At 48.7% G+C, this 27480-nt stretch overlaps 1 protein-coding gene across 2 annotated transcripts in view; it reads right to left on the reverse strand.

The window, feature by feature from the left end:
• Positions 1 to 25503, reverse strand: part of LOC146037301 (metabotropic glutamate receptor 6-like) — a 70265-nt gene extending 44762 nt beyond the window's left edge. Inside the window, exons 1-3 of one of the 2 annotated variants that reach the window (XM_083161354.1) lie at positions 25334 to 25503; positions 24919 to 25003; positions 9668 to 10239 (exon numbers count right to left, since the gene is read on the reverse strand). In XM_083161354.1, the coding sequence (XP_083017480.1) occupies positions 9668 to 10150 (483 nt within the window). In that variant the 5' untranslated portion in view covers positions 10151 to 10239; positions 24919 to 25003; positions 25334 to 25503. Of the gene's footprint in view, positions 1 to 9667; positions 10240 to 16306; positions 16740 to 24918; positions 25004 to 25333 lie in introns of those variants that run through there. The other variant, XM_083161353.1, reaches the window with a different exon arrangement.
• Between the last annotated feature and the right edge of the window lie 1977 nt (positions 25504 to 27480).

Below are 27480 nucleotides of genomic sequence, written 5' to 3' on the forward strand. Positions count from 1 at the left end.
CGAGCCTGACACAGTGTAACCATCTCTAGCCTGACACAGTGTAACCATCTCTAGCATGACACAGCCTGACACAGTGTAACCATCTCTAGCCTGACACAGTGTAACCATCTCTAGCATGACACAGTGTAACCATCTCTAGCATGACACAGTATAACCATCTTTAGCCTGACACAGTGTAACCATCTCTAGCCTGACACAGTGTAACCATCTCTAGCATGACACAGCCTTCCACAGTGTAACCATCTCTAGCCTGACACAGTGTATCCATCTCTAACATGACACAGTGTAACCGTCTCTAGCCTGACATAGTGTAACCATCTCGAGCCTGACACAGTGAAACCATCTCTTGCCTGACACAGTGTAACCATCTCTAGCCTGACACAGTGTAACAGCCTCTGGCCTGACACAGTATAACCGTCTCTAGCCTGACACAGTGTAACCGTCTCTAGCCTGACACAGTGTAACCATCTCTAGCCTGACACAGTGTAACCATCTCTAGCCTGACACAGTGTAACCATCTCTAGCCTGACACATTGTAACCGCCTCTAGCCTGACACAGTGTAACCGCCTCTAGCCTGACACAGTGTAACCGTCTCTAGCCTGACACAGTGTAACCGTCTCTAGCCTGACACAGTGTAACCACCTCTAGCCAGACACAGTGTAACCACCTCTAGCCTGACACAGTGTAACCACCTTAGCCTGACACAGTGAAACCATCTCTTTCCTGACACAGTGTAACCGTCTCTAGCCTGACACAGTGTAACCGTCTCTCTAGCCTCACACAGTGTAACCATCTCTAGCCTGACACAGTGTAACCGTCTCTTGCCTGACACAGTGTAATCGTCTCTTGCCTGACACAGTGTAACCATCTCTAGCATGACACAGCCTGACACAGCGTAACCATCTCTAGCCTGACACAGTGTATCCATCTCTAACATGACACAGTGTAACCATCTCTAGCCTGACACAGTGTAACCAACTCTAGCCTGACACAGTGTAACCATCTCTAACATGACACAGTGTAACCGTCTCTAGCCTGACACAGTGTAACCGTCTCTAGCCTGACACAGTGTAACCGTCTCTAGCCTGACACAGTGTAACCGTCTCTAGCCTGACACAGTGTAACCGTCTCTAGCCTGACACAGTGTAACCATCTCTAGCCTGACACAGTGTTACCATCTCTAGCCTGACACAGTGTAACCATCTCTAGCCTGACACAGTGTACCATCTCTAGCCTGACACAGTGTAACCATCTCTAGGATGACACAGCCTGACAGTTTAACTATTGCTAGCCTGACACAGTGTAACCATCTCTAGCATGACACAGCCTGACACAGTGTAACCATCTCTAGCCTGACACAGTGTAACCATCTCTAACATGACACAGTGTAACCATCTCTAGCCTGACACAGTGTAACCATCTCTAACATGACACAGCCTGACACAGTGTAACTGTCTCTAGTGTGACACAGTGTAACCATCTCTAGTCTGACACAGTTTAAAAATCTCTTGCCTGACACAGTGTAACCATCTCTAGCATAACACAGTGTAACTGTCTCTAGCATAACATAGTGTAACTGTCTCTTGCCTGACACAGTGTAACCGTCTCTAGCCTGACACAGTGTAACCATCTCTAGCCTGACACAGTGTACCATCTCTAGCCTGACACAGTGTAACCATCTCTAGGATGACACAGCCTGACAGTTTAACTATTGCTAGCCTGAGACAGTGTAACCATCTCTAGCATGACACAGCCTGACACAGTGTAACTGTCTCTAGCATGACACAGTCTGACACAGTGTAACCATCTCTAGCCTGACACAGTGTAACCATCTCTAGGATGACACAGCCTGACAGTTTAACTATTGCTAGCCTGACACAGTGTAACCATCTCTAGCATGACACAGCCTGACACAGTGTAACTGTCTCTAGCATGACACAGCCTGACACAGTGTAACCATCTCTAGCCTGACACAGTGTAACCATCTCTAGGATGACACAGCCTGACAGTTTAACTATTGCTAGCCTGACACAGTGTAACCATCTCTAGCCTGACACAGTGTAACCATCTCTAGCATGACACAGTGTAACCATCTCTAGCATGACACAGTATAACCATCTTTAGCCTGACACAGTGTAACCATCTCTAGCCTGACACAGTGTAACCATCTCTAGCATGACACAGCCTGACACAGTGTAACCATCTCTAGCCTGACACAGTGTATCCATCTCTAACATGACACAGTGTAACCGTCTCTAGCCTGACATAGTGTAACCATCTCGAGCCTGACACAGTGAAACCATCTCTTGCCTGACACAGTGTAACCATCTCTAGCCTGACACAGTGTAACAGCCTCTGGCCTGACACAGTATAACCATCTCTAGCCTGACACAGTGTAACCGTCTCTAGCCTGACACAGTGAAACCATCTCTAGCCTGACACAGTGTAACCATCTCTAGCCTGACACATTGTAACCGCCTCTAGCCTGACACAGTGTAACCGCCTCTAGCCTGACACAGTGTAACCGTCTCTAGCCTGACACAGTGTAACCGTCTCTAGCCTGACACAGTGTAACCACCTCTAGCCTGACACAGTGTAACCACCTCTAGCCTGACACAGTGTAACCACCTCTAGCCTGACACAGTGAAACCATCTCTTTCCTGACACAGTGTAACCGTCTCTAGCCTGACACAGTGTAACCGTCTCTCTAGCCTCACACAGTGTAACCATCTCTAGCCTGACACAGTGTAACCGTCTCTTGCCTGACACAGTGTAATCGTCTCTTGCCTGACACAGTGTAACCATCTCTAGCATGACACAGCCTGACACAGTGTAACCATCTCTAGCCTGACACAGTGTATCCATCTCTAACATGACACAGTGTAACCATCTCTAGCCTGACACAGTGTAACCAACTCTAGCCTGACACAGTGTAACCATCTCTAACATGACACAGTGTAACCGTCTCTAGCCTGACATAGTGTAACCGTCTCTAGCCTGACATAACCGTCTCTAGCCTGACACAGTGTAACCGTCTCTAGCCTGACACAGTGTAACCGTCTCTAGCCTGACACAGTGTAACCATCTCTAGCCTGACACAGTGTAACCATCTCTAGCCTGACACAGTGTAACCATCTCTAGCCTGACACAGTGTACCATCTCTAGCCTGACACAGTGTAACCATCTCTAGGATGACACAGCCTGACAGTTTAACTATTGCTAGCCTGACACAGTGTAACCATCTCTAGCATGACACAGCCTGACACAGTGTAACCATCTCTAGCCTGACACAGTGTAACCATCTCTAGGATGACACAGCCTGACAGTTTAACTATTGCTAGCCTGACACAGTGTAACCATCTCTAGCATGACACAGCCTGACACAGTGTAACCGTCTCTAGCCTGACACAGTGTAACCATCTCTAGCCTGACACAGTGTAACCATCTCTAGCCTGACACAGTGTAACCATCTCTAGCCTGACACAGTGTACCATCTCTAGCCTGACACAGTGTAACCATCTCTAGGATGACACAGCCTGACAGTTTAACTATTGCTAGCCTGACACAGTGTAACCATCTCTAGCATGACACAGCCTGACACAGTGTAACCATCTCTAGCCTGACACAGTGTAACCATCTCTAACATGACACAGTGTAACCATCTCTAGCCTGACACAGTGTAACCATCTCTAACATGACACAGCCTGACACAGTGTAACTGTCTCTAGTATGACACAGTGTAACCATCTCTAGTCTGACACAGTGTAACCATCTCTAGCATAACACAGTGTAACTGTCTCTTGCCTGACACAGTGTAACCGTCTCTAGCCTGACACAGTGTAACCATCTCTAGCCTGACACAGTGTACCATCTCTAGCCTGACACAGTGTAACCATCTCTAGGATGACACAGCCTGACAGTTTAACTATTGCTAGCCTGACACAGTGTAACCATCTCTAGCATGACACAGCCTGACACAGTGTAACTGTCTCTAGCATGACACAGCCTGACACAGTGTAACCATCTCTAGCCTGACACAGTGTAACCATCTCTAGGATGACACAGCCTGACAGTTTAACTATTGCTAGCCTGACACAGTGTAACCATCTCTAGCATGACACAGCCTGACACAGTGTAACTGTCTCTAGCATGACACAGCCTGACACAGTGTAACCATCTCTAGCCTGACACAGTGTAACCATCTCTAGCATGACACAGCCTGACACAGTGTAACTGTCTCTAGCATGACACAGCCTGACACAGTGTAACTATCTCTAGCCTGACACAGTGTAACCATCTCTAGCCTGACACAGTGTAACCATCTCTAGGATGACACAGCCTGACAGTTTAACTATTGCTAGCCTGACACAGTGTAACCATCTCTAGCATGACACAGCCTGACACAGTGTAACTGTCTCTAGCATGACACAGCCTGACACAGTGTAACCATCTCTAGCCTGACACAGTGTAACCATCTCTAGGATGACACAGCCTGACAGTTTAACTATTGCTAGCCTGACACAGTGTAACCATCTCTAGCATGACACAGCCTGACACAGTGTAACTGTCTCTAGCATGACACAGCCTGACACAGTGTAACCATCTCTAGCCTGACACAGTGTAACCATCTCTAGCATGACACAGCCTGACACAGTGTAACTGTCTCTAGCATGACACAGCCTGACACAGTGTAACTATCTCTAGCCTGACACAGTGTAACCATCTCTAACATGACACAGTGTAACCATCTCTAGCCTGACACAGTGTAACCATCTCTAGCATGACACAGCCTGACAGTGTAACTATCTCTAGTATGACACAGTGTAATTATCTCTAGCCTGACACAGGTTAAAAATCTCTTGCCTGACACAGTGTAACCATCTCTAGCATAACACAGTGTAACTGTCTCTAGCATAACACAGTGTAACTGTCTCTTGCCTGACACAGTGTAACCGTCTCTTGCCTGACACAGTGTAACCGTCTCTTGCCTGACACAGTGTAACCATCTCTAGCCTGACACAGTGTAACCGTCTCTATCCTGACACAGTGTAACCGTCTCTAGCCTGACACAGTGTAACCACCTCTAGCCTGATACAGTGTAACCATCTCTTGCTTGACACAGTGTGTCAAGCAAGAGATCTGTTGCCTGACACAGTGTAACCGTCTCTAGCATGACACAGTGTAACCATCTGTAGCCTGATACAGTGTAACCGTCTCTAGCCTGACACAGTCTCTAGCCTGACACAGTGTAACCGTCTCTAGCCTGACACAGTCTCTAGCCTGACACAGTGTAACCGTCTCTAGCCTGACACAGTGTAACCATCTCTAGCCTGACACAGTATAACCGTCTCTAGCCTCACACAGTGTAACCGTATCTAGCCTAACACAGTGTAACCATCTCTAGCATGACACAGTGTAACCGTCTCTAGCCTGACACAGTGTAACCGTCTCTAGCATGACACAGTGTAACCGTCTCTAGCATGACACAGCCTGACACAGTGTAACTGTCTCTAGCATGACACAGCCTGACACAGTGTAACTATCTCTAGCCTGACACAGTGTAACCATCTCTAACATGACACAGTGTAACCATCTCTAGCCTGACACAGTGTAACCATCTCTAGCATGACACAGCCTGACAGTGTAACTATCTCTAGTATGACACAGTGTAATTATCTCTAGCCTGACACAGGTTAAAAATCTCTTGCCTGACACAGTGTAACCATCTCTAGCATAACACAGTGTGACTGTCTCTAGCATAACACAGTGTAACTGTCTCTTGCCTGACACAGTGTAACCGTCTCTTGCCTGACACAGTGTAACCGTCTCTTGCCTGACACAGTGTAACCGTCTCTTGCCTGACACAGTGTAACCGTCTCTAGCCTGACACAGTGTAACCGTCTCTAGCCTGACACAGTGTAACCACCTCTAGCCTGATACAGTGTAACCATCTCTTGCTTGACACAGTGTGTCAAGCAAGAGATCTGTTGCCTGACACAGTGTAACCGTCTCTAGCATGACACAGTGTAACCATCTGTAGCCTGATACAGTGTAACCGTCTCTAGCCTGACACAGTCTCTAGCCTGACACAGTGTAACCGTCTCTAGCCTGACACAGTCTCTAGCCTGACACAGTGTAACCGTCTCTAGCCTGACACAGTGTAACCATCTCTAGCCTGACACAGTATAACCGTCTCTAGCCTCACACAGTGTAACCGTATCTAGCCTAACACAGTGTAACCATCTCTAGCATGACACAGTGTAACCGTCTCTAGCCTGACACAGTGTAACCGTCTCTAGCATGACACAGTGTAACCGTCTCTAGTATGACACAGTGTAACCGCAGTGTAACCATCTGTAGCCTGACACTGTATAACTGGTATAACCATCTCAAAAAATGTTTTAGGAGGGTAAGCCACCTCCTTACCTCCCCTACTCCAACACCTATAATGGCAATATATTACAATGAAACATATTAGAACAGTCTTGCTCTCTAGCCTTCAGTATGTTTTGTATTACAGGCTGTGACTCCCGTATCCAAAATGCTTGGGACCAGAAGTAATTTGGATGTCGGATGTTTCCGCAGTTTGGAATATTTGTACACCATAATGAGATACATCGGGGATGAGACCCAAGTCTATTCACAGAATGCATTGATGTATCATCTACGCCTTACACACACACGTCATTTATACAATGTTTGTAATAACGGTGTGCATGAAACAAGGCAGAGATGTCACTATCTCAGACCCTCTCGAAAAATGTTGCATTTCATAAATTTGGGATATGGGAGATTTACTCTGTGGTGAAATGTGTGTCATTTATCTGTTACATAAAACACGCACAGATAACCGGCACGTGATGTACATTATATCACTACTACACACCTCTTATAGGACCTGTAACATCGTAGCTACAATCAGATCTCCACAACACACCTGAGTAATTCTTACCTGGGCTGAAACACAGTGATTTCTCTACAAATCGCCGTTATCCTTTCCCACTATCATACTCTGTCACCCTGACATTCCTGGAAATAAATTCCTGGACAGGTGTCAGCGAGGATTAGTGCACCAGATGCATGTAGCTGTACTCCGTAGCAGACAACTAATACTGTACATTCCATTCAGGATAATGGTACTGCTCATTGCAACTTACTAATCCAACAGTGCCATGCAACACACTCTCCATGCACCTCATCGAGCTGACTTAGGGTGCGGTCTGAACTGCAACCTCTTGGCTCAGGTGACTACAAGTAGAGTCTTTGATGCGCACCAACATTTATCGAGGGTAATTCAGGATGCTGTCCTTTGCCTGCTTAACGCCGCACACTTGAACACCCACCCCTCCACAGCCGAATCCCCTCTGTACATGTGAATAGGGATGGCCATCGACCATCGATGATTCGAAATCATCGATGGTTCATGGCCGATGTCGAATACTTTTGCCATCGATGGGGGAGAACCAGATGGTTTTCCTCCATCGATGGAACAGCAAAACGATGTTTTACTTTTTTTTTTTTTCAAAGTGTCGGGACACGGAGCATAGCTCCACCCCCTGACACCCGCGAAGCCCCGCCCCGTGCTTTGATTAGCCCACAGGCCAATCAATCAAACACAATGGATGACCATCGATATGTAAAAATATCGATGGTCATCCATTGCATAGTTTAGCACTATCGATGGCCTGTTGCAGAATTGCCATCGATGGCAACCATGGCCATCCCTACATGTGAAGGGATGTATGTAAACACTCCTCTCACATGCGGCAGTAGGGGAGAGAAATCATTCGATGATCGCCGATTATCGAATGATTTCTCTCCCCTTTGAAAACAAAAGTCAGCCTAGAACGACCTTTATTTCCTTTGGAATCCGCCAAAGAGGGGCGGTGTTGGTGTCATGTGATGTCAGCCGCCGCCCCCCGGCAGGTATCGGGCCACCTAAAATCGGCCCTGTCTGATTGTTACAGAATAACCCCCCCCCCCCAAATCCAGTCTTCGGGGCCCTCTAAAGCTGGATACACACTATAAGATTATCTGTCCAATCTGACTGGTTGTAATGAAAAATCTGGTAATTTATGGGAACAAATGACAATAGACGGTTTGCCTCCAAACATAAAAAAACAGACGAAAATGGTCATTCAGTCAAAATGGCTGAATCAATTTATTCAAATGTTTTTGTCAATTTCCCAGCTTTCGGGAGCAAATGGTTGATTGTAATTTGTTCCAACAAGCCAGATTAGAAAAATAATGTTATAGTGCCTATCATATTTAAGTTCTACACGCATAACCCTCTGAGGCACTTATGTATTATATAGCTTCCCTTCTGGACTTGTAACTGCTATGCTATTACTGGTGCCTGTCCTTATGTTTCCCCCCTATATCCCTATAGATTGTAAGCTTGCAGCAGGGCCCTCCTACCTCCAAGTCTGTCTGTTGTTACCCAGTCTGTCTTATCACTGTCTACTATTGTAAAGCGCAACGGAATCTGCTGCACTATATAAGAAACTGTAAATAAATAAATAAATAGTGTGTATCCATCCTAACAGTGCTTGTTTTCCAGATCTCCTAGCTAGTATAGAACTAGATAGTAACCAGTCAGCAGACAACACATGCACATACATACTAGAGTTAATTATTTGTGCCAATTGACCCATCAGTATTTTTTAGGATAGAACCCAGAGTACCCGGAGGAAACCCATACAACCACAGGGAGAATATACAAACTCCACACACCTAGGGGACATGGTGGGAATGGAACCCATGGCCTCAGAGCTGTCAGGCAGTAATGGTATCCATTACACCATCCGTACTGCCCGAGCTTACTGGGTGTATACTCATTACTGGCAGACTTATTTTAAAAATATCCACAGATGGCGCCATTCCAGTTGTGATACTGAGGAGATCTAAAAACATGTACTGCTGGAGGTCACTAGGGCTGGAGATGGGAGACAATGATCTATAGCACTCTGCATAGATCATTGATAACGGTACTTGTGTAGTTTCACGGCGTACAAACCGGAAGTAGCACGGCGCCATGAAACTACACAAGTACCTTGATAACTCGCATGCTATACACAAGGGGCTTGATTCTGGTTCACTTGCAAAAGCAAATTCTCTATCTAATGGGCAAAACCATGTGCACTGCAGGTTCAGAGAGAGTTAGATTTGGGTGAGTTATTTTTTCTGTGCAGGGTAAATACTGGCTGCTTTATTTTGACACTGCAATTTAGATTTTATTTTGAAATACAAATCCCACCCAAATCTAACTCTCTCTGCACATGTTACAGCTGCCCATCCACCCCTGCAGTGCTGCATGGTTTTGTCCATGAAAGAGAGAATTGAGAGTGAACCAGAATCAGGACCAAGGTTCCATATAAGCACATCATAGTTTCGGAGCCCAGCATAGAAGAAGTAGGTAACAGAGGTTCCCAAGTACGGTCCTTAAGGCACCCCAGCGTTCCAAGTTTTAAGTATATCCATGCTTGGACACAGGTGACTCCATTAGTACTTCAGTAAAGTTCATTGAATCAGATGTACTGAGCCGGAGATATACTTAAAACCTGGACTGTTAGGGAGAATGGGGACCGCACTTATGAACCCCTAGCTGGATACACGTGCCCGGATTTCCGGATGAAGGTAGAAATGAAGAACAGAAGATCCTCTTACTGCAAACAATCTCAGCACATTGGCCACCATGATGGAGACTGAACTAGCGGAGGCTCCAATAACTCCAACCACCTTCTCCGGGCGGCTGAGAATAGCCGGCTCTCCGTTGGAACAGCGAATGTCGGAAGTGTCCTTCTGAATCAAAGCCTGGACAAAGGTGAGCGACTGTTCCAGAGCATAGGTGTCCCGAGAGCAGGTGTCCAAAATACGCGCCCCCAGTGTCAAGTTGGGAAGGAGCTCGGGATCCCCGTTAATTTGGTCCAGCGCGTAGAGCATGGCCTCCATCCGATGTACCCCAGCTTCCTTCTTTATTTCTCCGCAAGGAACCCCTGCTGGACCTTTAGCGTGAACCGGGAACAGTCCTCCTAAAGTAATGTCCCCGTCTATCTTTATAGAGTGAGGCTGAGTATTCTGCTGGGCCTCGGCCACTCTCTGCAGGACGAGGAGAAAGAAACAGGCTTTGGGTGACGGCGGAGGTCCCATGTCTTGGCGAGATCCCCTCGAAGGAGGACTGAAGATCTCGTAGACTCTGTCATTCAGGCTGAATCCAGACACATAAGAACGGGAGCGTTCTGTGGAGAGAGAACAGAGAGACGGGGCTCTGAGAAGGTTCCATGCAGAGGTAAAGCAATTCCTTCATGGCAGAACATCAATTGGACTCAGTAGCAACATGCAAGGGATGCCTGGGGGCTGCCAGGGAGAGGCGTACAAAGGTAAGTTGACACTGGGCAGGGAAATGGGTAGAGACAGAAAAGAAGAAAGCAAATACAGGGAAATGTCAGCGAACCTTCACAGGATACAGTGAGGGGGCAGAGGGAGGCGGGCAGGCAGCTCAGAGTCCTGCCAGTGACAGGCCGCCCCAGGCCATCTCTGCTTCTATTCTTTATAGACTATTTATAACTAAGAGAAGAAGCACAGAATCCACACACTGTGCGGCCCTGCATGCATCTCTGACTCATCTGTGTTCTAGTAGCACCACGAGATTATACTGTACACCCGCTGGTAGAGGTGACGCAGCCCGAACACTGCCAATATACATAATGCAATATATATATATATATATATATATATACAGCAATATATACACCAACATGCAGGACATATACAGCCCTGGGTACATACAGTGATGGCACGCAGGACATATACAGCCCAGATACATACAGCGATGTGACGCAGGACATATACAGCCCAGATACATACAGCGATGTGACGTAGGACGTATACAGCCCAGATACATACAGAGATGTGACGCAGGACGTATACAGGCCAGATACATACAGCGATGTGACGCAGGACATATACAGCCCAGATACATACAGCGATGTGACGCAGGACGTATACAGCCCAGATACATACAGCGATGTGACGTAGGACGTATACAGCCCAGATACATACAGAGATGTGACGCAGGACGTATACAGCCCAGATACATACAGCAATGTGACGCAGGACGTATACAGCCCAGATACATACAGCGATGTGATGCAGGACATATACAGACCAGATACATACAGCGATATGACACAGGACATATACAGCCTAGATACATACAGCGATGTGAAGCAGGACATATACAGCCCAGATACATACAGCGATGTGACGCAGGACATATACAGCCCAGATACATACAGCGATGTGACGCAGGACATACACAGCCCAGATACATACAGCGATGTGACGCAGGACATATACAGCCCAGATACATACAGCGATGTGACGCAGGACATACACAGCCCAGATACATACAGCGATGTGACACAGGACGTATACAGGCCAGATACATACAGCGATGTGACGCAGGACGTATACAGCCCAGATACATACAGCGATGTGACGCAGGACATACACAGCCCAGATACATACAGCGATGTGACGCAGGACGTATACAGGCCAGATACATACAGCGATGTGACGCAGGACGTATACAGCCCAGATACATACAGCGATGTGACGCAGGGCGTATACAGCCCAGATACATACAGCGATGTGACGCAGGACATATACAGCCCAGATACATACAGCGATGTGATGCAGGACGTATACAGCCCAGATACATACAGCGATGTGACACAGGACATACACAGCCCAGATACATACAGCGATGTGACGCAGGACATATACAGCCTAGATACATACAGCGATGTGACGCAGGACATACACAGCCCAGATACATACAGCGATGTGACGCAGGACGTATACAGGCCAGATACATACAGCGATGTGACGCAGGACGTATACAGCCCAGATACATACAGCGATGTGACGCAGGGCGTATACAGCCCAGATACATACAGCGATGTGACGCAGGACATATACAGCCCAGATACATACAGCGATGTGACGCAGGACGTATACAGGCCAGATACATACAGCGATGTGACGCAGGACGTATACAGCCCAGATACATACAGCGATGAGATGCAGGACATATACAGCCCAGATACATACAGCGATGTGACGCAGGACGTATACAGCCCAGATACATACAGCGATGTGACGCAGGACATATACAGCCTAGATACATATAGCGATGTGACGCAAGACGTATACAGCCCAGATACATACAGCGATGTGACGCAGGACATATACAGCCTAGATACATATAGCGATGTGACGCAAGACGTATACAGCCCAGATACATACAACGATGTGACGCAGGTCGTATACAGCCCAGATACATACAGTGATGTGACACAGGACGTATACAGCCCAGATACATACAGCGATGTGACACAGGACGTATACAGCCCAGATACATACAGCGATGTGACGCAGGACGTATACAGCCCAGATACATACAGCGATGTGACGCAGGACGTATACAGCCCAGATACATACAGCGATGTGACGCAGGACATACACAGCCCACATACATACAGCGATGTGACACAGGACATACACAGCCCAGATACATACAGCGATGTGACGCAGGACATACACAGCCCAGATACATACAGCGATGTGACGCAGGGCGTATACAGCCCAGATACATACAGCGATGTGACGTAGGACGTATACAGACCAGATACATACAGCGATGTGACGCAGGACGTATACAGCCCAGATACATACAGTGATGTGACACAGGACATATACAGCCCAGATACATACAGCGATGTGACACAGGACGTATACAGCCCAGATACATACAGCGATGTGACGCAGGACGTATACAGCCCAGATACATACAGCGATGTGACGTAGGACGTACACAGCCCAGATACATACAGCGATGTGACGCAGGGCGTATACAGCCCAGATACATACAGCGATGTGACGCAGGGCGTATACAGCCCAGATACATACAGCGATGTGACGCAGGACATATACAGCCCAGATACATACAGCGATGTGACGTAGGACGTACACAGCCCAGATACATACAGCGATGTGACGCAGGGCGTATACAGCCCAGATACATACAGCGATGTGACGTAGGACGTATACAGACCAGATACATACAGCGATGTGACGCAGGACGTATACAGCCCAGATACATACAGTGATGTGACACAGGACGTATACAGCCCAGATACATACAGCGATGTGACACAGGACGTATACAGCCCAGATACATACAGCGATGTGACGCAGGACGTATAACAGCCCAGATACATACAGCGATGTGACGCAGGACGTATACAGCCCAGATACATACAGCGATGAGACGCAGGACATGTACAGCCCAGATACATACAGCGATGTGACGCAGGATGTATACAGCCCAGATACATACAGTGATGTGACGCAGGACATATACAGCCCAGATACATACAGCGATGTGACGCAGGACGTATACAGCCCAGATACATACAGCGATGTGACGCAGGACGTATACAGCCCAGATACATACAGCGATGTGACGTAGGACGTATACAGACCAGATACATACAGCGATGTGACGCAGGGCGTATACAGCCCAGATATATACAGCGATGTGACGCAGGACGTATACAGCCCAGATACATACAGCGATGTGACGCAGGACGTATACAGGCCAGATACATACAGCGATGTGACGCAGGACATATACAGCCCGGATACATACAGGGATGTGACGCAGGACATACACAGCCCAGATACATACAGCAATGTGACGCAGGACATATACGGCCCAGATACATACAGCAATGTGACGCAGGACATATACAGCCCAGATACATACAGCGATGTGACGCAGGACATACACAGCCCAGATACATACAGCGATGTGACGCAGGACGTATACAGCCCAGATACATACAGCGATGTGACGCAGGACATATACAGCCCAGATACATACAGCGATGTGACACAGGACATACACAGCCCACATACATACAGCGATGTGACGCAGGACGTATACAGCCCAGATACATACAGCGATGTGATGCAGGACATATACAGCCCAGATACATACAGCGATGTGACGCAGGACATATACAGCCCAGATACATACAGCGATGTGACGCAGGGCGTATACAGCCCAGATACATACAGCGATGTGACGCAGGACGTATACAGCCCAGATACATACAGCGATGTGACGCAGGACATATACAGCCCAGATACATACAGCGATGTGACGCAGGACGTATACAGCCCAGATACATACAGCGATGTGACGCAGGACGTATACAGCCCAGATACATACAGCGATGTGACGCAGGACGTATACAGCCCAGATACATACAGCGATGTGACGCAGGACGTATACAGCAATTGGTACATACAGCGATGTGACGCAGGACTTATACAGCCCAGATACATACAACGATGTGACGCAGGACATATACAGCCCAGATACATACAGCGATGTGACGCAGGACGTATACAGCCCAGATACATACAGCGATGTGACGTAGGACGTATACAGACCAGATACATACAGCGATGTGACGCAGGGCGTATACAGCCCAGATATATACAGCGATGTGACGCAGGACGTATACAGCCCAGATACATACAGCGATGTGACGCAGGACGTATACAGGCCAGATACATACAGCGATGTGACGCAGGACATATACAGCCCGGATACATACAGGGATGTGACGCAGGACATACACAGCCCAGATACATACAGCAATGTGACGCAGGACATATACGGCCCAGATACATACAGCAATGTGACGCAGGACATATACAGCCCAGATACATACAGCGATGTGACGCAGGACATACACAGCCCAGATACATACAGCGATGTGACGCAGGACGTATACAGCCCAGATACATACAGCGATGTGACGCAGGACATATACAGCCCAGATACATACAGCGATGTGACACAGGACATACACAGCCCACATACATACAGCGATGTGACGCAGGACGTATACAGCCCAGATACATACAGCGATGTGATGCAGGACATATACAGCCCAGATACATACAGCGATGTGACGCAGGACATATACAGCCCAGATACATACAGCGATGTGACGCAGGGCGTATACAGCCCAGATACATACAGCGATGTGACGCAGGACGTATACAGCCCAGATACATACAGCGATGTGACGCAGGACATATACAGCCCAGATACATACAGCGATGTGACGCAGGACGTATACAGCCCAGATACATACAGCGATGTGACGCAGGACGTATACAGCCCAGATACATACAGCGATGTGACGCAGGACGTATACAGCCCAGATACATACAGCGATGTGACGCAGGACGTATACAGCAATTGGTACATACAGCGATGTGACGCAGGACTTATACAGCCCAGATACATACAACGATGTGACGCAGGACATATACAGCCCAGATACATACAGCGATGTGACGCAGGACGTACACAGCCCAGATACATACAGCGATGTGACGTAGGACGTATACAGCCCAGATACATACAACGATGTGACGCAGGACATATACAGCCCAGATACATACAGCGATGTGACGCAGGACGTATACAGCCCAGATACATACAGCGATGTGACGCAGGACGTATACAGCAATTGGTACATACAGCGATGTGACGCAGGACTTATACAGCCCAGATACATACAACGATGTGACGCAGGTCGTATACAGCCCAGATACATACAGCGATGTGACGCAGGACGAATACAGCAATGGGTACATACAGCGATGTGACGCAGGACGTATACAGCAATGGGTACATACAGCGATGTGACGCAGGACGTATACAGCAATGGGTACATACAGCGATGTGACGCAGGATGTATACAGCCCAGATGCATACACCGATGGGACGCAGGACGTATACAAGTAAGTATGGTAAGTATGGTAAGCATTAGGCTGGGGCGGGGGGAATGTTAGGTTTAAGCACCAGTCCAGGACTAAGGTATTGGGGAGATATTGTGGCTGATCATATAAAAGTTTTATATGCCCACATGGCTCTGGCCACACCCATGCAGCACTGACCACACCCAGGTCCTTGATTATTTTCATCCCCAGGCCCATGTATCCCTAAGTCTGGCCTTGGGGAAAAAGTCCGGCCTTGGGGAAAAATGGCGAGAGACAAAGTAGCAGCCAATCAGATCCTAACTGTCATGCTACTGTCTGTGTTTGAAAAATGACAGTTGGGAGTTGATTGGTTAGTACATTGGAGCAAATTGGGATTCATTGCACCACGAGGTGGCGCAGCAAGGAGTAAATTGCCCTCAATGAGTCCATACCCACTCAGTGGGAAATGCGCCTGCATCCTGGCCTGATTATAAGAATCACGCTTGTGCAGAGCTCCAGTACAGCACTGGGTTCCACTGGGAAGGTTGCTGGCGAGCAGGTTGGAGTTTACGGAAGTTGCTTGCAGACAGCTTAGAACAGATGCCACACAAGCTGTCGCTGCCAAATCTAACGACTTAACAGTCGCTGAGATGACGCAGCTGGAAGTCACAGCGCCTGAGTCCCAGGAGTGAGATGCGTGCTGTGAGTCGCTGTAATACACCTGGAGTACCATCGGCTGCACAATCGATCTTTGCACCTGTCCTAAGGCAGTTCTCTGTCTGAGTGAGGCCATCAGACACATCTGTGTGCGCAAACACTTCAGCGACACGTCCGTAGCACTCCCATAATGCGGACTGTCTCTGTGCATCTGTTAAGCGCCACCCAATCACCGCCCAGGAGAGCCAGGCAATTTTCCAAGACATTTCTGGTAACGGGTGTCTCAATTGCAGCAGCAGCACCTTGTGTATGCAATAATGTTACTGCGTTACGCAGTAGCAATTCACTTGGTCACCATCGCATTGTCATCGCTCACCATCGATCACTGCTTACTTCCATCTGCTACCTGCTAATTTTACCCAGTACCACGCATGTCTACCAGTCATCGTTCAGAGAGTCAACCTCGATATTAGCCACCATCGGAGTGCCAACATCAGTACCTGTCGTCATCGGTAAACCTCTCCCATGCCTGTGTTAGAGGTATCAGCCTGAGCCACACTTACATGCAGTGCTCCCTCATTGTCTCCTACACACCATCGATGGTCAGCATCGGTCAGACCTTCTAACCAAATCTCCTCAGTTACAGTTGACTCCCGTTCTCCAGTGTTGTTTCTCCTGCTCCAGTTGTCTCCAGTGTCCCCCAGGTTCCAGTCCAGTACTCCTACAGTACCTTCGGTTCCAGACGATTCCCTGACTCTGTGCTCTATATCCATTCTGCAGTCACTTCTTTGGGCTCCGAACTCCCTCTCCATGTTGTGAGGGTTCCTCTCTATGGCCCTTATTCTGATCGGTGCGGCCGGATCCGAATATGCGGGCAGGACCGTGCTTGTGAAACCCCGCCTTCCATACGGATCGCCAACTCCGTCCGTACGCGGTAAGAAGCTGTCCAAATGGACCGCACGTGTATTTTTCATGGAATACGCCTCCTCCATCTCAGGGAACCTCCCCCATCATTCGATGGTCGCAGACCATCGAATGCAGGACCGAGTGGTCCATCAGCTCCCGCAACCTCAGACCACACGGACATTTTTCCGTGCAAAAGCAGGGATCTGGGCGGGCAGCTGATGGCTATGTCATATGTCCACCCCCTACACGTGCGTCACGGCCGCATTACCATACGTACGCCCAGCGTTTGCATGGGAACGCCCATGAAACGCGGGGCGTATGCATATGGTAATGAGCCCAAATAGCCCTTCACGCCCCTCTCCACCCCCTGTTCGGAGTGTTCACATTTCATGCGGGATTTGGCCGTACGCCCTGCTCGCACATGCGCAGAGACGCCTCTGTCACATGCGCAGACACAAAACATCGGCGGCACGAACGCACGCGGATATTACCGCACCAACCAGAATAAGGGCCTATATGTGGACTGTTTATTAAAGAACCAAGCTTCCACTTCGTTCCAGCCCCAGACCTCCTTGCCACTCCCTTCTGTGATGCCATGCCATGTGGGAGGGGCAGCAGGTGTGGTCAGCCAATGCAGTCATGCTCTATTATGGCTGTGCTTGGAATTCTGGGTAAGGATGGTGCAATCTGATTGGTGGTTAGCTCCAGCCATCCACCAATCAGCATGCTTTCACTGTCTGGCTGCAATCTAGGAGGCAGGTAGAAAATGCTGCACTTTGATTGGTGGATAGCTCCAGCCATCCGCCATTCAGCATGCTGACAGCCTTCCACTGTCTGGCTGCAATCTGGGAGGCAGGTGTAGAAAATGCTGCACTCTGATTGGTGGATAGCTCCAGCCATCCACCATTCAGCATGTTGACAGCCTTCCACTGTTTGGCTGCAGGCTGGGAGGCAGGAAGAAAATGCTGCACTCTGATTGGTGGACAGCTCTAGCCATCCACCAATCAGCATGCTGACAGCCTTCCACTGTCTGGCTGCAATCTGGGAGGCAGGTGTAGAAAATGCTGCACTCTGATTGGTGGATAGCTCCAGCCATCCACCATTCAGCATGTTGACAGCCTTCCACTGTTTGGTTGCAGGCTGGGAGGCAGGAAGAAAATGCTGCACTCTGATTGGTTGACAGCTCTAGCCATCCACCAATCAGCATGCTGACAGCCTTCCACTGTCTGGCTGCAGGCTGGGAGGCAGGTGTAGAAAATGCTGCACTCTGATTGGTGGATAGCTCCAGCCATCCACCATTCAGCATGTTGACAGCCTTCCACTGTTTGGTTGCAGGCTGGGAGGCAGGAAGAAAATGCTGCACTCTGATTGGTTGACAGCTCTAGCCATCCACCAATCAGCATGCTGACAGCCTTCCACTGTCTGGCTGCAGGCTGGGAGGCAGGTGTAGAAAATGCTGCACTCTGATTGGTGGATAGCTCCAGCCATCCACCATTCAGCATGCTGACAGCCTTCCACTGTCTGGCTGCAATCTGGGAGGCAGGTGTAGAAGATGCACTCTGATTAGTGAATAGCTCCAGCAATCCACCAAGGTGTAGAAGATGCACTCAGATTAGAGAAGAGCTCCAGCCATCCACCAATTAGCATGTTGACAATCGTCTACTGTCTGGCTGCAGGCTGGGAGGCAGGAAGAAAATGCTGCACTCTGATTGGTAGTAAGCTCCAGCCATCCACCAATCAGCATGCTGACAGCCTTCCACTGTCTGGCTGCAGGCTGAGAGACAGGTAGAGAATGCTGCTGACCAGGGCCGGCGCCACCACTAGGCAAATCTAGGCATTTGCCTAGGGCGCCAGCCACTGGAGGGCGGCACTTCGCCCCTCGCCTCTCGCATGGAGGCTGCAGGGGTGTCCGTGGCGGGTACCTGCGGCACTGGGTGATCTGGCGGCGGGGTCCCTGCAGTGATGCGCGCTATCCGGCAGCCAGGCGGCGGCGCGCGAAGCGGTGCTCGGTTTGAAAACATTCCGCATGCTGATTGGCTGAGATTCAGCCAATCAGCGTGCGGTGAGTTTTCAGCGCTTCGCGCGGCCGGATAGCGCGCATCACTGCAGGGACCCCGCCGCCAGATCACACAGCGCCGCAGGTACCCCCCCCCCCCGTAGGCACCGGGGCGCCCCACCCCCCCTCGCCTGGGGCGCTCCGGTGCCTTGCACCGTCCCTGCTGCTGACTGTGTGTAAATCACAGTTACAAGAACCAGGCAGCATTCTCTACCTGTCCCCTAAAAGAAGCTCCAGAGACACCAGCCCAACCCTGCAGTGTGATCTGGGTGCGCGGAAGACGGTTCCCCCGAAACCCTTCCTGGCAATAGCCGTCGCGCATGCGTGTGATCATGTGTACTGCAGGGGGGGCTGATGTAACATGTGCAGAGAGAGTCAGATTTAGGTGGGGTGTAATCAAACTGAAATCTAAATTGCAGTGTAAGAATAAAACAGCCAGTATTTACCCTGCACAGAAACAAAATAACTCACCCCAATGCATACCTCCCAACTTCTGTGTTAGCGCCCGAAAAGGGGACGGGCGTATGCAAATAAGGGCACGGCTTATGCTAATTAGCCGTGACCTCATTTTCATACGAGAATAGACGCTGTGCGCACATCGTCTATTCTATTAGATTGGGGGGTCTCCCAACAGCCACCCCCCCGCAGCGGGACAATGCCTGGTGGGACAGCGGGACAGGACCCAAAAATCGGGACTGTCCCGCTGTAATCGTGACAGTTGGGAGGTATGCCAATGTAACTCTCTGTGCACACGTTACATCTGCCCCACCTGCAGTGCAGAATGGTTTTGTCCATTAGACAAGGAGTTTGCTTTTGCAAACCAACCTGAATCACCCCCTTGGTTCTGCTGTGCCATCGATGGAGGTAAGCCATCCGGTTCTCCCCAATGGCAAAACAATTCTACATTAGCCACAAACCATCGATAATTTAAAATCATCAATGGTCGATGGACATAATCGATAGAATGTAATTGGTTGCCCATAGCAATGTCCCATTCGCAATAGAGTTCCCTTCTTAGTAAATGAATCCGATGAGTTTAGGTCCCAAATACTAGTGTATGGGGGCACGGGCCAGATGGGGAGTGGATAGTTGGCAGGGGAGTTCTGTGATATCTCCGGCGTTACTTTAATGAATACCATATGAAGGAAAGAAGTAACAATGGGAAGATGGACTAAGCCATGAAGAGTGATGCATTGGAGCAGTGGCGTAACTAGAAGTTTGTGGGCCCCATAGCAAAATATTGAAAGGGCCCCCCTCCCACCATTGTCACTACAATAGATAGATATACAGAAGAAAGGAAAGAGGAGTGAGAGAGGGATTGTAAGGTGGAGAGAGAGGGGAGCTTGATACATCTGGCCCTCAGTAAGAGAGAGGGTGTCAGAGAGAGAAAGGGGGAGGAGCAAAAGATAGAAGGGAGTGAAAAAGAATGCCAGGGAGGGATAGAGAGAGAAAGAAAGAGGGGAACGAGAGTGAGAGAGCCATGGAGAGAGACAGGGTGTCTGGCAGATAGAAGAATGGGAGATAGAGAGAGAGAAAGGGGGGGGGGGGTGTCAGGGAAGGAAAGGGGGGGGGGGGGGACAGTGCCAGGTAGGTAGAGAGAGAGGGAGGGGGAAGAGAAGGAGAGAGGGAGGAAACAGAAAGAGGGTATGAAGAAAGATAAGAAGGAGAATAAGAGAGACTTGGGGGGTTATTCTGTTTGGTGCGGTTGGACAGTACGCGGTCGGAATGTTTTTTTTAAAATCTGCGCATGCGTAGCTTTCACAATGTGCATTGCGGCGACCTCACACCGCTGCGAAAAAACCTGTCCGCAAGAGCACGGTCATTGTGGGCGGCATGTGGGCGTTTTTATGGGAGCGGCCGGAATAATGCGGAAAACTGGGCGTAAACATGGGCGTACACGGGGGTGTGCACACAAAACGCACGGTGCCACAACCGCCTCGATCGGCGAACGCACCGTGCATTTTGGCCCAAAAACAGACGGACGCCAAAGAGTGCTCCTGACCACCCCTAGAGATACCGCATGAGAGCGGACGCCTGGGTCTGCTAATTAACGCTGATTACTACTCAAACACATACACCTGAATGTAATAAGCAATGCTGCAATAACCATCTACACCCATTCAGAAAGTGTTTTGGTATACTTTAAAAAGCAGGACACTCAATTCACAGAAGTCGACATGTGTCAACTTTTTCACTGTAACACAAACATACCAGTTTTTTATAAGGAAAAAGACACATAAACCGCATCTAAGAGCAACAAGGATGTTTTTGGACTCAATTTCTACTTGCACTGTGGAGTACGCTCAGATATACGGAAGGTGTCGGTGTGAAAACGGACGAGATACGTCCGTGCACGGTGGCGTACGCTCTGTTGTACGCCAGGTATCGGTGGCTAAGAGGGAGATCCGTCCGTGCACGGTGGCGTACGCTCAAGTGAACGCCACTCCCCATTGTCGGTGACCGTCCGTGTGCGGCTGTTCTGTAGGCGGACTTACGCTCACCGTGAGCGTACGGGAAACGCACGGTGTGACGGACCGTACGCACGTTTCACCGATCTAATCAGAATAAGGCCCTTGGAGTAGATCGGGAATGAGGGAGAGGGTTGAGAGAAAGAGACTGGTGCTGGGAAAAGAGAGAGAGAGAAAGAGGAGAACAAGTGGGGCAGAGGAATGGAGAAGGAGAGGAGATAGCTGGGAGAGATGAGGATGGGGAGAGAGAGAGAAATATGAGAGGAGGGGGGAGAAAAAGAGAGAGGATGTCAAGGAGAGACAGCACAAGTGCGGTAACAATGTAATTAAGGATTGGAGTCACCAAAACTAACTGGGGGACTATAGTAGGCCTGCTAAAATTCAATTTTTTATAAATTTCTAATCAATCAAAAATGATGCTGTGCTTCAGGGGAACCATGAATGCCCAGCCGTGCAGGAAAGGGTAAAAAAAAAAGGATCTGGATGATAGGTCTACAGTGTCTATGTCGGCAGTCAATAGGTTGACACCAAAAGGTCGATAAGCACTAGGTCAACATTGAGAAAAGGTGGACATGCTGTAGGTGTACATTGACAAAATGGTGACATGCACTAGGTTGACACTGACAAAAGGTTGGCACAAGCAAAACATGGACATGACAATGGTTGACACATGAAAAGGTTGAAGTGAGTTTTTCCACATTTTTGTCATATTTTGGACTTTTCAGACTTTAACATCCGCGTGGACTATCTATTGTGAACGGTAAAGTGCGCCGACTGCAGCATAGAGGAACCGTGCCTAAAGCATGGCGAGCGGAGCACCAGACTAATAGAGGGCCCATGTTGACGGATGTTGACATTGAAAACCTCGCCTCGACCTTCTCATTTGTCAATGTTTCCCAAATTGACATATTTCTTGTGTCGAGATTTTGTGCATGTCAACCTGCTGATCAATGCCATAATCCAGCACCCTAAATTCCAGATAACGGTCTATATATATATATATATATATATATATATATATATATATATATATATATATATATATATATGTAACACTTCTCCGGCTCTATGGGAACAAATGGATTAAGAGTTCATTATTAAATGGAGGCTAGTCATAGCAGATGGCCTAATAATGGTGTACAGAGTACGCTAACTTGAGGGTAGAAAAAAAATGTTCCCAGTCTCGATTTACAATACACAATATTTTTATATATTTATAGAAGGGAAATGTTTTCACCGGACACATATAACATCTATTAAATGGACTACATCACATACAGACAACATAGGGGCCCATTTATCATGTATAGCATTTACACCCAGGATCGGATTGTATAAAGAAGAAAAGGAGCCCGTCCCTGCGATGTGCTGAACCCGGAAGCCGAGGGGTCTGCGCATGCGCGGTTAGCACTGAACCCCCCTCTGATCGCACTGCCGCTGGGGTGTCTGCGCATGCCAGCAGCAGTGCAATGTGTAGCCCATAGGCTACAATGGGCTATCGCCATCTCAGAATGGCGGTAGCCCGGGGATGTGATGCGCTGCTGCCCGATGTTGATAGACCGCGCAGCTTTGCATCACCCATAGAAACCTATAGGGGAGGCGACCGGCGGTGGTGCAGGAGGGATGGCAGCAGGGATCGTAGATTCCTGCTGTGGTCCCCCTTTGATACATTCGGGGTGGTACTTAATATTTGCGGCTAACCCCACGAAAACGGGTGTTTTCGGGGATTTAGACGCAGATACTGTTTGATAAATGCGGCCCATAATCTGTAACCTTAGAACACAAAGACAATCTACCATGAAACATACACAGTACATACATAGTAAGCCACACCCACATAACACCTAGTACATACATAGTAAGCCACACGCACATAACACCTGTAGTGGTCAGTGCCGGATTACCCAATAGGCAGAGTAGGCACCGGCAAGTTTCCCATGGGCGATTCCTGTGATGGGTGATTCTTGGGCATGCCCACAAAAATGGTGGATGCACCCAAAGAAATCCTGGGCGTACCCTTGCAAATTCAGGCGCGTCAATGCTTGTGCCTGGCATCAGTGCCCGCCCTGAATTTGGCCATCTCAAGCCAGAATAAAGGGGGGGGGGGGGGGGGGGGAATATTCAATGGTGAGCGATTCTATTTCAGATGAGATGTTGCTAGGGGCAACCAATCAGATACGATCTATTATCTTCTAGAACAGTGATGGCTAACCTTGACACTCCAGCTGTTGAACTACACATCCCAGCATGCCCTGCATCAGTTTTAGCATGGCCAAATAGTAAGCCTGTAGCAGGGCATGCTGGGATATGTAGTCCAACCACAGCTGGAGGGTCAGGGTTAGCCATCACTGTTCTAGAAGGTGCTAAATAAACAAGAAGTAGATCCGGATTGGTTGCCCGTAGCAACATCCCATGTGAAATAGATCTCCCAGCTTAGTAAATTTCCCCCCAATGAATCAACTCACAGAAACGAACACTTTCCATTAAAGACCCTGTAGAGCAGGCATGTCCAAATTATGGCCCTCCAGCTGCTGTGAAACTACAAGTCCCATCATGCCTTGCCACAGTTTTGCTATAAGGGAATGCTAAAACTATGGCAAGGCATGCTGGGATGTGTAGTTTCACAACAGCTGGAGGGCCGCAGTTTGGACATGCCTGCTGTAGAGGAAATCCTGTATGACTGTAATGTAACAGCTTAGTACATAACCCAGGGACATCACCGTCACATTGCGGCAACCACATCACAGACTGCTGGTTGGTAAAAATCAAATGATAAATAAAAATATATTAGGAGATCATTTGTATGGGGGGGAGGGGGGTTTGGTTAAGTATTAGAAGATCTTCTGCAAGGGGAGCCCCAAGGGTTTAAATGCAGGCCACACACGGAGACGCAGTTACAAAACACACAAGATGAACAAACACAACATACGAAGCAAAGCAGTGACGCAGTAAAACACACATGACTCCTATAAAATACTTACAGGTGACTTTGGGAAGTTTGTGGTTCCTCAGTCTGGTAATTGGAAGCTGCAGCTAGTGAATACGATTGGCGCCTGCTTGCTCTCTCTGTGCATAAAGGTCACCGACATGCATGGGTTAATAAAATAAATATATAAAAATAAAAATAAATAAATGAAATTTGCTAATAACAAAAATCAAGGCAGAATGCAATCTATATCCCCTCGCCCCTTTTCCCTGTTCCTACGAGTCTTCCCAGTGTTTCTTCTCTGTCCGTCTCATTCCTATGTTCATGGTATCTCATTCGCCCGAGTGGCTCTGGCAGCCTGGGCTGTGGAGCGGAGTGCACCCCCCTCCCATCACCCCCCTCTCTCTTCCCTCTGAGGTCACTTTACGATTTGAGTGCCACTAAATCCTTTAAAAGCTGCAGAGATTTACCATGGGCAAAAGCTGCTGTCCTTCCATTATATTCCAGCCCGGAGCACTGGCACTGCTGATAGCACAGGGTGGGGGGGCACAGGGAGAGGGGTGGTTGGCACAGGGGACGCGCAGGTGGAGAAGGGAGCTGGTACCTGGGACGCAGGGATTAGATGGTGAGGAGAAGAGGCCCGGGAGGTGCCCAGGTGAGCGCTGTACGCAGGAGAAAGGCAGATGTTGTACAATGAGGAATCAGGCAGCAGGTATACATAATAGATGAAATGTGGAGCAGAAGAAGGGGGAGCAGGGAAAGAGGAGGCAGGTGGAAGCCAGGGGAGCACACTGCAGGGAGACGGTGGCGCAGCGATCTAAAGAGAGAGGAGAGAAATGCAAAATGAGGAGGACTTGGGCGACAAAGGTCGACATGCATTGGGTCCACCACTGAAGGTGGACATGGCTTTGGTCAACACCGGAAATAGGTGGACATGGATGGAAGGTTGACACAAGCATTATGTCGACAATGGCTAGGAAAAGCCTTGGAAAGTGCTAAAGTGGAGAAAGATAACGCAACAGCAAATCAGCTCCTCGCTGCTGTGTTACAGGCTTTGTTCGAAAAATGACAGTTAGGATATTGGTTGATACTTTTTCTCTCTCCACTTTATAACCCTCCAAGGCTTAGTACATCTACCCTTTTATCGGGTGTTGTATGATTTACCGACAGTCAAAATAGCGACACGGTCAAAATGTCGACATGCATTATACTGACATGAGAAAATGTCAACACAATCAAAATGGTGACATGTCAAAAAGTCAACGTGAGTTTTTTTGCGGGGTTTTAAGTGCCTGTGTCGACATAGGTCGACATAAACATTGTATACGTGCACCACGTTCCCCTCGCATGACTCGCTGCGCTCGTTGCTAAGCCCGCTGGGATGGTAAAGTAAAAACAAGTTGTTTGTTTTGACATTTGACATGTTGACATTTTTCCATGTCGGTATAATGCATGTTGACCGTGTTGGTATTTTGACTGTCGGTACATCGTCTGGAACCCCTTTAATCACCGGTGGTAGTCAGGCACCGAAAAATACAATCTTTTATAACAAATAAATGAGAAGATTTCTCAAAGCTTGGAGAGAGATAAATTGGAGGTCATCAGCTCATAACTGCCATGTTCAGACTGTGGGGCCCATTTATCAACAAGATTTAGCTATTTAAAACTCATTGCGTATGATACAGCGCACTCCAGCCAATCAGCTCCTGTAATTTTTCAAACATGTGGCAGTTATGCACGGCAAGGCTGGAGCACCACTTGTCATACACGAGTTTTAAATAGCTAAAACTCCTTGATGATTGGGCCTGTGTTTGAAAAATGACAGAAACTGATTGGTTGGTTGGATTTCTCTCCAAGCTTTTATAAAACTCCCTCTGCCTGCTAGGTGTGCAATGTACAGCCCATAGGCCACAGCTGGCTATCTTAGGCATCGCATGCGGCCAAAAAATCGCATGCGATGCGACGCGACACGATTACCGCGATTTTACATAGGGAACAATGTTAAATGGCCCAATTGACCCGATTTCACATAGGGAACATTGTTAAATGGCCCACAGACCCCAAATACCCTCCCTGAAGTGTGAAATGGCCCCCCCAATTGTTAACGCCACCCCACGATCAACGTCAACCCGAAGCGTGGCGAGCGGCGGTGGTACGCGTCCTCCGACCTTTTCATACCCCCACTATCCACGTCGGCGTGGAGTTGAGAATAGAAAGTGTGGCGAGCCACCGAGCCCGAAGCGTAGCGAGCGCAGCGAGCCCCGCGAGGGGACGCGGATACCTTCACAGCTATACGCGTCTCCTCGCGGGCTTCACAGGTATCCGCGTCCCCTCGCGGAGCACGCTGCGCACGCCACGCTTCGGGCTCGGTGGCTCACTGCGCTCGCCACACTTTCTATTCTCAGGTCCACGCCGACGTGGATAGTGGGGGTATGAAAAGGTCGGAGGACGCGTACCGCCGCCCCTCGCGGGCTCGCTGTGCTCGCCACACTTCAGGTTGACGTTGATCGTGGGGTGGCGTTAACAATTGGGGGGGCCATTTCACACTTCAGGGTGGCTATTTGGGGTCTGTGGGCCATTTAACATTGTTCCCTATGTGAAATCGGGTCAATTGGGC

This window comes from Crinia signifera, chromosome 9, assembly GCF_055691185.1.
Source record: "Crinia signifera chromosome 9, ASM5569118v1, whole genome shotgun sequence".
In the NCBI taxonomy this organism is placed as follows: Eukaryota; Metazoa; Chordata; class Amphibia; order Anura; family Myobatrachidae; genus Crinia; species Crinia signifera.